The following is a 12,081-nucleotide window of genomic DNA, read 5'->3' on the forward strand; positions in this document are numbered from 1 at the left end:
TATGTAACCATAATATGTGTCCTTTCCCCTCTTAGTTGCTGCATCAAAACGGACACCACTGTTTTGGTTGGTGCTCTTTTGATCTTGGGAAATCGTGTAAAATGTATTCTCATTTATCTCATACCCTTTGTAAGTCAATACAGTCGAAGATGGCGTCCTGGCCAACAAGTACAGCTGATCTCCAACAGTGGTGTTACCCATGAGATGTGCTTGCAACCAACAGCCGAAAGTCCGAATGTGTTCGCATGTAATCCAATCGTCACACAGCTCCGAGTGTTTGGAGCGTAGAATATTCTTGTGTTCATTGACATATGGGGTCACCAAGGTAGAATTCTGTAGAACTGTGTAATGTACTTGAGCCCAAGAATTACCGTCCCTACATATTATTCAGTCTGCTCCTAGCATGCCTTTTCCAGTCAGTCTCCCCTCATACAGCGATTGAAGGACACCAATAGGCTTAAGGTCAGAAATGAAGTCAACATAAAACCCAATGACATCCTCTGTTTGCCGGCCCATTGAGATGCTTCCTTTTGGCCTAGCACGGTTACAAACATATTTCTTTAAGACTCCCATGAACCTCTCAAAGGGGAACATATTGTGTAGAAATACAGGACCCAGAATGGTAATCTCGTCGACTAGATGAACTAGGACGTGCGTCATGATATTGAAGAAGGATGGTGGGGACACCAGCTCGAAACTGACAAGACATTACACCAAATCATTCTTTAACCTTGGTAGGATTTATGGATCAATTACCTTCTGAGAGATTGTATTGAGGAATGCACATAGCTTCACAATGGCTAATCGAACGTTTTTCAGTAGAAGCCCCCTCAATCCAACCGGAAGTAGTTGCGTCATAATCACATGGCAGTCATGAGACTTTAGGTTCTGGAACTTTTTCTCTGGGATATTTATTATTCGCTTTATATTGGACGAGAAGCCAGACGGGACCTTGATATTGAGGAGGCATTCAAAGAAGATTTCCTTCTCTTCTTTGGTAAGAGCGTAGCTGGCAGGACCTTCATACTGTGTTGGATGCACGCCATCTTTTTCGTGCACAAATTGCTGGTCCTCCCATGCGTCCGGTGTATCTTTTGTCTTCCCATACACGCCCAAGAAGCCTAGCAGGTTCACGCAAAGATTTTTCATCACGCGCATCACGTCGATTGGAGAGCGGACCTCTAGGTCTTTCCAATAGGGTAGGTCCCAAAATATAGATTTCTTCTTCCACATGGGTGCGCGTCCCTCAGCGTCGTTCTTCCACACGGACCGCCAAACCCAGACAAATCTTGGGGAAAATGGAGCTTGGAGGTCGATCTTCGAGAGGAGAAAGCTTAAGTGTGGCTCAGGCATTTCATCGAACACCTCATGTGCATGCATAGAAGGGAGAACAGAGCAGCGCATGCACACACCTCCCACACGGCCAAAAAATAGAGGAGAGGGTAGGCAGGGGCGAGGGTATATATAGGCATCTCTTTAGTCCCGGTTGGTGGCTAGAACCGGGATAGTAGCCCGCTCTTTGGTCTCGGTTCCAGCCACTAACCGGGACTAAAGGGGTTGCGCCAGGAGTGAGGCCCTTTGGTCCCGGTTCGTGTCTGGAACCAGGACCAAAGGGGTCAAACGAACCGGGACCTATGGCCCTCGAGGCCCGGCCAGTGCTCTGGCCTCACGAACCGGGACTGATGCATCCATTGGTCCCGGTTCGTAAGAGAACCGGGATTAATGCTTTTATCTAGCCTGGACCAAAACCCTGTTTTCTATAAGTGATGGACGATGAAGAATCTGCAGATGGGATCTGAGGGGCGCCTCTGGAGGCGACGAGAGGTCTCGCTCGGGGGGGGGGGTGTTCCCTCTTGGGAGATGGAGGATGTTGTGGAGGCGATGGGATCTCCAATTAGCTGCTAGTAGGTTGCTAGCTCGATGTGTGGTTTGTTAGCCCGCAGGACCAGGTGGACGTGGTCGTTTAGAGCCTGACACAAGTGGTGGAGGTGGCCGTGTATGTAGCGCGTGTTTGGTTGCAGTAGTGAACAGTACCTGCGTTGCATACACATCTCAACCCAGCCCGACTCTGGAAAAACAGCCCCATATGCGACATCTGCAAGTTGTTTGGTTGCCTGCATATGGACTTCCCGCATTAGGGGATCAACTTTGGCACGTTGTTTGGTTGCCTGCATTGTCTCGGTGCATACGACTACACGCTATTTGGTTGCCTGCATGGGGTATGATTAAGAGCTAGCACTTGCACTTAGCACATAGGGTTAAGAGCTAGCAGAGGAAGGGGGAGAAGAAATGCAGTGTGAGCCGGACCATGGCGACTGCGATGGATAATGATCGTGGCGCATGTCCGACATGACGAGCATGGAGTCATGGGCGAGCGACCTAGTTGGCGGCACGGCGAGCCACACCGTCGGCGAACTAGTTGCGGTGCTCGCGCAAAGACAGTGGACAAGAGAGGAGAATGCAGTGCTCGCGCCATGGTATCGTCCGTGCGGTGGGACGAGAGAGGAAGCCGAGATGATCGACGCCATAAGCGACTCCAGTGTAGTGGGACGAGAGAGAGGAGGCCAAGATGATCGACCCCGTCGGCGGCGCGACGAACTGCAGTGTGCGCGCCATTGCAGCGTTAGTGCAGTAGGAGGACGACAGAGAGTAGACCGAGATGAGTGACGCCGGAAACGACTTTAGTGTAGTAAGACGCGGGCAAGGAGATCAAGGGGAAGGGCGTTGGCGTCGAGAGGGGCGAACATAAGGGCTTTGAGCAGAGCACAGAGGAGCTCGACATGGCGGCGTCAGTGCAGTAGACTGTTGTTCAAAGAGAGATGAAGCTACGATCGTCGAAACCAAAAACTTACAACACGAATGTTGTGAGGAACTGCGAGATTAGGCTGTTGGTCAAAGTAAATTTCAAATGATCGATCATGCGCGACGAATCTGAAAAAATTTGTCCAGAATAGCTCTAAATGGGAAGACGAAATTAAGAACTTACGGCCGACGAAACTACGAACCGATCGCCTGAATGGAACCGTAGCATCGAGGTGCATCTTTTTCGTGTAGAGTTTACCTCCAACCGAAGCACCGTTGTGCAGATCAAAGGGAGGAGATAAGATGGAGCTTACTGGAGGTTGAAGATCTCACGTAATCACCTAGCATCCCTCCCCTCTCCACTAGTGCAAGGGCCCGCTCGCTTGCGCTCGGCTCGGGCTGGCTCACCAGAAACTGCCGATTTCCGAGCGTTTCCAGCGAGCCGGCCTCTGGGCTGCTTTAAGAAGCGTGCGATGCAGGCCCAACAGTGAAACCAGGCAACCAAACAGGCCTCTGGCTTTCCGCACGGGTCTGGTTGGGCTCTATGCAGGCAACCAAACACGCCAGTAGTGAGTCCATGCATCTAGGGTTAGATTCCTGGCTATACGCTTGCGTGGACGAGTGTGATGGCCGTCCCTGTGTGTGTGAGTCTGCATATAAATCCTCCTCTGTGTATTGATCATTGTGTCGGTGTGGTATGTGCCACCGAGCCAACTGAAATAAAAGCCAACAATACAGGTCGTTCGGCGGCCGGGGCGTTCGGCGCCGCAAGGGTCCATGTTCACTCATGTATGTTGTCTCTGTGTCCATGGCGTGAGCTCGGCGTTCGTCGTCGAAGGGCTGGTTCGGCGTGTGTCGCCGGAGGACTGCCCCCACAACAAGGTTCTAGGGATCCTTTTTGATACATCACATGATAATCTAACTCGGACGAAATGAAACCACATAAGCCGGCGATTCGATGACGGACGATGTAACAGCACAGCTCGGACACCGCCCCTTTCAGTGTCATTCAGAGTCAGAGAAGAAGGCCATCCAGGCACTCCTCCACCGTGGCGAACTGTACGTCCGGGTACAGCCGCGTCGCCTCCACTTCGACTTCCGGGTCGACGGCACGCTCACACGCCCCGCCGTGCACCAGCGTCGAGTGCACCATCGCCAGCTGAAAGTTGAGAGGGAACGGAGCCTCTACATTTAGAGCCCCGGCGAAGACGATCAGCTCGATTCGTAGACGATCACACACCATTTAATATGTAACTAGCTACCATGTACGGATGAATTGATAGGAGGCTACCTTGGATTTTCTTGGCGAGCTCCTGTTCCGTGACGTAGTGCCTCTCGAACGTCCTGCCGGTTTTTTTCTCCAGGAGATGGAGGAGCTGGCCGAAGGAGCGCATGTTGGCGGGAGGGCGCACGTGCAGGATCTTGTCAAGCGTTCGTGGGTCCTCCACGGCTCTTATGGTCAGCTTGCTCATATCCTTCTCGTCTACAAAGATGGCTGCAAAAGTAGTGCCGAACTCAGAAATTACATCTAGATGATACAGAGGAGAAGGAGCATTAAAATTGAAACAGCAAATGCTTACCTCGTGATTTTTTATCACCAAAGATGTCCACCCCTGTCGACAGAGGGCCATTTTCTCCGGAGTTGCCGAGTGTAGAAAACAGCAAGCCAATGGCCCAGTAGCTGCAGATGATGGTGTGAGGAATCCCTGCGTCTCTGAGGGCTCGCCGAACTCGAAGCTTGGATTCTACTATCATGCTCTTTGCCGGCTCGAGAGTGTGTTCGGCATGATGCTCCACGTCACAGCCGAATTCAGATGGCACAAAACGCTGCAGTACTTTGTCCATTCAGACTTCCATAATAACCAAAAAAAATGTTGGGCGGTCAAATAAAAAATCTTCACAAATTTCAGCAAGTTTAGGTGTTGGAAGGTGATTATTGTTTTGCTCAACTACAAGCCGGTCTAACTTTCGTCCAAAAAAATCTTGCAATCTATTAATAAAATGTAACGGTACAAAGATCTCCAGATGTAACAAAAACAATAATCAAGTCCATGGGTCACCTAGCGGCGACTACGAGCACTAGACTGAGCCGAAGATGCACCGCCGTCATGGCCCTCCCTCGCGGAAGCTAGACAAACCATGTTGTAGTTGACAGTCAAAAAGTCGACGTGTTAAGGCATAAAGGACCAGCACATCAGAACAACAATCATCATTGACGAAAAAAAGCATAGACCGGAAGGATTATACCCGCAAACACACCAACGACCACGATCGTCGGGTGAATCCAGACGGATCCGCCGAAGACCAGCGCTAACCTAATACAAGCATACCAACACCAACCAAATCAAGTAGATCTATTGGAAATACATCTCCATGCAGCCTCCGTCGACGCTAGGCGTACAACTGGAGTGGGAAAGGCGGGTAGAACATTATTCTAATTCTGGGACATCGTTGCACTTTCTATTAACTCAACTCTAGCATCAAGTGGAGAGGTTGATCAAGGAGGTTCTTACTCAACATGGATGGCAGAATAATCTTCGGATCAGTTCCCCTCCTCCCTCGACAAAGGCGTAGTGTCGGTCTTATACGACTTCAGTGTTGCCAAGATGTTGTTTTGATTTCTTTAGTCGGACTTCAATTTTTGTCTGTGTGCGTCCTAATTATGTAGAGGCGGGGTGTCACTTTTAATGTTTTGTATTCGCTTGACGCTACATTTTAAGTTACTAGCACGAATGCCCATGCGTTGCAACGGAAGAAAATAATGATTCCTATCAATCAAGATTGGCCGGGTCAAGGAACAGTGTCGTGGAAGAATGGTCGCTACTAACAAAAAAATTATGGATCATTTGATGATCGTGGCGTGAGCTCGAGAGGGGGTATGATTTCGAGTAAATTAACTACACTGATCAGTGTTAACTATAGAATTATCAGTTCTAATGGCCAAGAGGTGGCAATTTCATTTTTTGAAGGGAAAGTCATTGAGATGGCATGATATCGAAGCAAACTTACTACGCACTCTGACCCAAACCGATGTACTCGAGTTCGTTGGTGATCTCCCCCCCCCTCCCCACCCCCCCACCCCCCACCCGACGACTTCGATGTAAATCTATGAACAACACCGGCTTCATAGTCGAGCAAGGATGACAAGAAGACACCACCCTTGCCATTGTCATTGCCAGCTCACTCAAGGGCTAGCTACGTGCTAGTGCTCCAAATCTTCTACCAGAAACTCCCATGCCCACCGCCGTCGATGCTCACACAGCCACATGCATTCGATTCCATTGTTAGAGCTGCTTTGTTATAGGCAAACTGTTAGGCATGTACTTGTTTTAACTACAACATTTAAGTAAAAGAAGCCCAATCCACAATACCACATTCTGTAGAAAAATAAATTATGCATAATAGCTCAAAATTTCTGCACAATAACACAATCTTCAAAAAATCAATAGCTGCTTCTTTTATACACACACAGATAAAGAAAAGAGCGATGTAAAAATTCTTTACAGAAAATGCTTGTTGGTACTTTTGGACTTTTGGATAAACGAATGCTTATCATGGCACAACCGATTCATGCATATAAGATGATCCTATGCAGCTAATTGTCTAGCCAACCTTGAAACACTATTGCATAACGCATGAAAATCTCACATGAAAAATATTCAAATTAGAGGCATTTTCTGTGAACTAAAAAGGCATCTCATCATGATCTATCGTCTTCTAATTAAGATAAATCGAAAAAAGAGCTTCCGATGGAGGAGAAAACTAATCGGAGCAGCCGGTGCCAGAAAATTAAAAGTTGTATGCACTGATGTCATGCGTTCATGATTAGTTGGCCGCCCGCCGTCCGTGTCCGAATGGACGAGCTACGTGAACGTCCTGCTGCCCAGCTTGTATTAGGAGTTAGGCCCCGGCGCTGAGGTGCAGGTGGGGGTTGTAGGGTCAAGGGAGCGCTTGGCGTTGCCACTGACAGGTGCTCATCGACGTTGTCGACTGCACGGACCCCGCCGGTTGCCGCGACTTCGTCGCCGTTCGGGCAGGTGAGCTCCAACACCGGTGCTTTTAAAAAAATCCGGTTTATTTATCTAAGCGCCTCCCTAAGCATTTTACATTGTACAAGGCCTAATCTGTATGTCCCTTTCCCAACACCCTGCCTTTATGTGGTCTCTCCTTTCCTTTTGAGTTGGACTTAATGGGTCTCTTTTGACTCGTTGATTCTAGTTCAACTCACTTGTGTATATAAATTGGTGGGATTTAATTTAAAGGAGCGAGGTCGGACTAATATATAAACCGAATCAGTTTTTACCACAGCTCTAATATAGGGCAGTTGGCTACAACCCCATGTACATAAGCTCAATGTTGGTGCAGCGGCGGTGCAGATGGATCCTGGCCGCGACGTGCGCAGCGCGTCGACGGTTGGGGTTCGTGCTCGCGGTGTGGTGCGGCCGCTGGATCTGGTGGTCGCGTGCGCCGTCGGTCTTAGGTCAGATCCTTCTGGATCCGGCGCCTGATCGTCGTCGGCCAGCGCAGGATGGTGGATTTCGTCGCTGACCAGGTCAGGTCTTCATTAATTCGGCGCCTGGATGGATCTACGCCGGAGGTGTTGAGCCTATGGTGCTTCCCTCTCTGGAGTTTTCGGGTCTTGGCTGCTGCCAGATCCTAAGCAGATGGAGATTGATGGTACAGGAAGAGGACCGGAGGAAACTTTGATCGGCTAGCTCGGCCCGGCATCGGCGACGGCTTTGACGTCGTTACCTATCTTGAAGGCGAAGTCGAGGTCCCTCCTATCCACCTCTGTCCTCTTCCCGGACGGAAGTCCAAAATCCTTCTTGGATTGGACGGCGGCGGCGCCGTTTGCGTCATAACCTCCATGGAGGCGTCGTCTTGGGAGGCTTGGGCGTTCGGGGTAGAGTTGCTATGGGTGAAGGGCTTCGCGTGTCAGCTCCAGCAGCGGCAATGGTGTGGAGGTTGGTAGGAGGAGCGGCGTTCTAACCGCGTCAGATGCGTCTGGTAAGAGATGTCAAGTCATGCCTGGCTGACAGGTGATACGCTCCTACTCGACAGGTGCTACGCATGACAGATCTTTCAGAGTGTCCGCGTCGGGATGGACGAGCGCAGAGCGGTGGAGCTGTCTGGCGTCGTGGTAGCGTCGGCGGTAGCTAGACCGTGCAAGGTAGATGCAACAGTACAACTCTGAAGATGGTTTGATGGCAGGTGGTTGCGGCGGCCTCATACCCGGCAGGCGTCCTGGTTGAGGAGTGCACCGGACTGGCAGGTGCCCCATACCCGGCAGGCGTCCTGGTTGGGACCTCAGGTCTTAGATGTTTAGGTTTGGCTGCGATGTCTGTCTGGTATTAGGCCCAGACTATCAGCGTCCCTTCATCGATTGGATAGGTATAGCGACAGTTGTTGCTTAGAAAGTGGCTTTAGTCTTGTGTTGTATGACTTTGTAAGGTCTTGTGAAAATAATTAATAAAGTGACCGTATGCATCGCCCAGATGCAGAGGCCGGAGGTCATCCTCCTTTTCTAAAAAAATGTAGCCCGCATGCCCCGGCATGCTATACCATAGGTCAGAGGTACAGCCATTTACGTGCACACACTGTTGGATGAAGCTGAAGGGGAAGTATGTGTTGGAGGACATGATCCGTTCTTGAAAAACTTGTTGGACATCTGGGATCTAGTCGAATTTGAGACCTTGTTGTACTAGACTTAATTTGCATGCTATGCGTGGATGATTTATGCTATTTTCTATCCGAACTTTGATGAATATCGATCGGTTTGCATGAATTTCATCCGATTAATTAAAATGTGGTTTGAAATGTATGCGGCTAGTGTTGGATGGCTACCTCCCGCATGCGGGAGATTTTTTGCGGGTTGCCGTCGAAGATGTCCTAAGATACCATGGACTGTCTACTTTTTTAGCATTTGTACCATGGAATATTTGCTTTTGTACCATGGACTGTTTACTTTTGTACTTTACTCCAGTTCGTAACATAGGACAAGGTATCTAGAGAATGATGTTGTCCACATATATATAGGGCCTCTCTGATTTGCAGGATTCTTAAAATGCGGGAATAGGAAAAAAATGACAGAATAGAATATTATGTCCTCTTGTACCCTACATGATTTGGAGGAGTGTTTGGTAGCATAGAGAAAACAAAGGAATCCAACAAGATGAAAAATTTCCTCCAAACTATAAAATCCTTCAAGGATTCTATGAAATTCATTTGTATCAAAGGAGCCCTTGACGTGCATATTGGTACCACATGTGACAGCTGGCACCAGATCCATATGTACATGTGAATGTTGGATCCTGGCCCCCTTATAGGATAGAAAAATCCAAACTTCAGAGTACAAGATTATTAATATACGATATGGACAATTTTTTACCACCAGTAGTAGTTGCACTCACATGAGTTTTGTATGTTAAATGGAGTATCTATCAAATCAGAGAGTACGTATGTATAGTATGAAGTATATAAGAATATTTTGATAGTATATATACCATTTTTAGTTAGTACTTCCTCCGTCCGGAAATACTTGTCGTAGAAATGGATATAAATGGTTGTATTTAAAACTAAAAACATCTAGATACATTCATTCCTCGGACAAGTATTTCTGGACGGAGGGAGTATGTATTATGTTTTTAGTATACTATTTTATGCATAAAAATATGAAGGTAAATTCAAAATATACTAAAAACTTGGACTCTCATGCATTTTTGTTATAGCTCGTTTTAGAAAATCTTAGATATATATAGGATAAGAGTATACTTAAAATGATAGTACACATTATCACATGGTATTATATGAGATATGTGTGTAACTACTAGCAAGGTGGTAGGATGTATTTTTCCTATACCATATTATAATATGATACAAATTTTTAGATGATAAACGCACGTGCTCTAGAATAATTATTACTCAGCTTAGAGTCAAACGGATACAAGTGTGATTTTTAAAATATATTTATTAAAAACTGCACTTTTATTATGCATCCTCCTTGTCACGCACCACATATGGGGTTGGCCTCACAGGTGGAATTGCCTGATCATAGTTATTGTCTGGTATTAAATGGAGTAAGATGTGCAGTGAACTTCTTAAATCGGGTAACTTCAAAAGTTAAAATGATGTAGCATATGAGACATAGACGTACGACTTGCATATAAAGGGCTTGCTTGTGCTTGTTGATATGAAGGGCTTGCATGTGATGAAAAGTTGTAAGTGAAGAGGATGCATGCACATGATGGGGTAAGTGGCTTGCGAGTGGTGGAAAGTGGTAAGTAGAAAGGCTGCATGAGTTGCATGTACTCGAAAATGGGGACACTTGCTAAGAATCCCCGCATGGAAAATAAGTACCAAACTATGGGTCGCCCCAAGGAAAGAAAAAAACCAACCCAAGAGAAGAATAGAAGAAGAAACGTAATTAGAGCATCTTTAGCAATCCCTTAAAACGCACGAAACTGTAAAATAACTGCCGGTTTACAGTTTTAGACGAAAAAAGTGACCCGAATAAAACCCGTAAATGACTCCAACCTGTAATTTTTTTTAAGGGGCGCGAAAAGCATCCCTGTCAATCCTGTGAAAATAAGGATTTCGGACCCGAGGGTGCCCTGTATATGCGAAAGACCATTGGCGGGAGTCCAACTGCCATCGGAACCTTCATGGCTCGCTCCCGGATGCTGCCTCGTCCGTCCCCGGCCACTGCCCATCCCATCCCCGTCCTGCTCGGCGCCGTGCTGTTGGGCTTCTCCGGCCTCTTCCTGCTGGCCACGCTCGCCGGCGTCGCGCCTGTCGCGCTGGTGGTGCGGTGCTCGTGCCCGCCGCGCCGGAGGCCTCGCTGGCCGTCGCGGGGCTCGCTGGCTCGGGGCATCTCTAGCTGTCTGTGGACACGGGCGAGAGGAAGAAGAAGGCGTGGGAAAAAATATAATCTAATATTCGGCTTTACAGTTTAAATTTGAGGCATCTGTTCGTCGACAGCTCAAATCGACACTTAAAATGCGTTTTTCGCATACTGAAAAACGTGTTTTTAGTTCCGCGGTTTAAGTTTTTTTTCTAAGAATCACTTCCGCGGTTTAAGTGTTCTGCTAGATATGCTCTTAGGTGTTTTTCCAGTCCTTCCTAGGTTTGACTATACCGTCTAAAATCCATAAACAAACACATAAAAACAAGAGTGGAAAATGCGATGGCGCGTGGAAGCACATTTGGAAAGGAAAAACCTAAAATTTCCTTATCTTAGTTGCAAGAAGAGGAGGAGGGAAAAAACTACCACTTCGTAGTGCATGTAACTGGAGAAGGCTTCCACGCATGTACCTTCACATGCCCAGCCTCCTTTATCGCTTCGATGATCTTGATCTGGCCGTCCAGCTCCTCCGGCCTGCCGTGTCCGACGGCGGAGATTACGACCTCCCCATGCTGCTTGATCGCCCCCACCAAGCTCCCGTGGTCGTTCATGTCCCCCTACATGCATGCGTGCGCACGCAATTAATTTCCCCAGGTTTAACCGCGTGCACTTCGACTACGAAGGGAACCTATAAAATGTTTAGCCTTGTTGAACAAAAAATGTTAGTACTAGCTGTAATCATACAATATGCACGTACGTAGACAACAGTGACTCCGCGGGCCTCGAGCGAGTTCAAGAGCTTCGCCTTGTCGGAGTCGGATGCGACGGTGGCCGGGCGGACGAGCACGGCAGTCCGGTGGCCAGCGTTAAGGCTCGCCGTCACAAGGTGCTGCCCGATGTTCCCCGTCGCGCCGATCACCAGTATCCTGCTCATTGTCGATCGATCTCGTCGCCGGCAGTGGAAGAAGCTGATGTTGTTGCTAGTTGGAAGAAGTTGGTGTTGAACAGGCGCGTGTTTGGCTTGGCTTGGCTTAGGCAGTGTTGGCAGAGACATGTCACGAGAGCAGGTTGTGTACCCGTGCCGCCGTACGCGTGGGTACGGTGCTATCCTGGCCGTTTGGCGCTGGTCGTTGTCACATGTTTTTGGGCATATGCGAAGGACCATGGTCATTTGGCAGCATCACTGGATGTTAAAAGGAGGCCTCGTTTATTTGAAGTTGTCTTTGGTCATAAGATGCTACTACTACTACTACTGGACATATATCGAAAAAAAACAAGGTACCGCACATGGTTCTTGTTTTGAGCAATACTGAGTCCAAAATATTTTTAAAGCATCTCTAGTAAATCTCTTATATCGTGGTATCGTAAAACCATTGTATGGGGAACCTTAAAACTGTTTTACGGTACTGCACCGGCTGCGGTAGAATAGATACTACAAA

General features: G+C 48.0%; 1 protein-coding gene across 1 annotated transcript; it reads right to left on the minus strand.

The window, feature by feature from the left end:
- Positions 1 to 3,459: 3,459 nt before the first annotated feature.
- Positions 3,460 to 11,666, minus strand: LOC119281161 (phenylcoumaran benzylic ether reductase Pyrc5-like). Its single transcript, XM_037561766.1, has 5 exons — positions 11,400 to 11,666; positions 11,113 to 11,259; positions 4,383 to 4,629; positions 4,094 to 4,297; positions 3,460 to 3,987 (listed from the first exon to the last, which is right to left on the minus strand). Exons 1-5 carry the CDS (start codon positions 11,574 to 11,576, stop codon positions 3,818 to 3,820), a joined length of 945 nt encoding a protein of 314 aa, XP_037417663.1. The 5' UTR covers positions 11,577 to 11,666; the 3' UTR covers positions 3,460 to 3,817.
- Positions 11,667 to 12,081: the final 415 nt, after the last annotated feature.

Source organism: Triticum dicoccoides, chromosome 3B (assembly GCF_002162155.2).
Source record: "Triticum dicoccoides isolate Atlit2015 ecotype Zavitan chromosome 3B, WEW_v2.0, whole genome shotgun sequence".
Taxonomy (NCBI): Eukaryota; Viridiplantae; Streptophyta; class Magnoliopsida; order Poales; family Poaceae; genus Triticum; species Triticum dicoccoides.

Coding starts and splice junctions, on each gene's coding strand:
- LOC119281161 (XM_037561766.1), bottom strand. CDS start 11,576: ATGAGCAGGATACTGGTGATCGGCGCGACGGGGAACATCGGGCAGCAC. Junction 11,260..11,399: donor GCGGAGTCACTGTTGTCTAC/GTACGTGCATAT, acceptor GCATGCATGTAG/GGGGACATGAACGACCACGG. Junction 4,298..4,382: donor TGGTGATAAAAAATCACGAG/GTAAGCATTTGC, acceptor CTACTTTTGCAG/CCATCTTTGTAGACGAGAAG.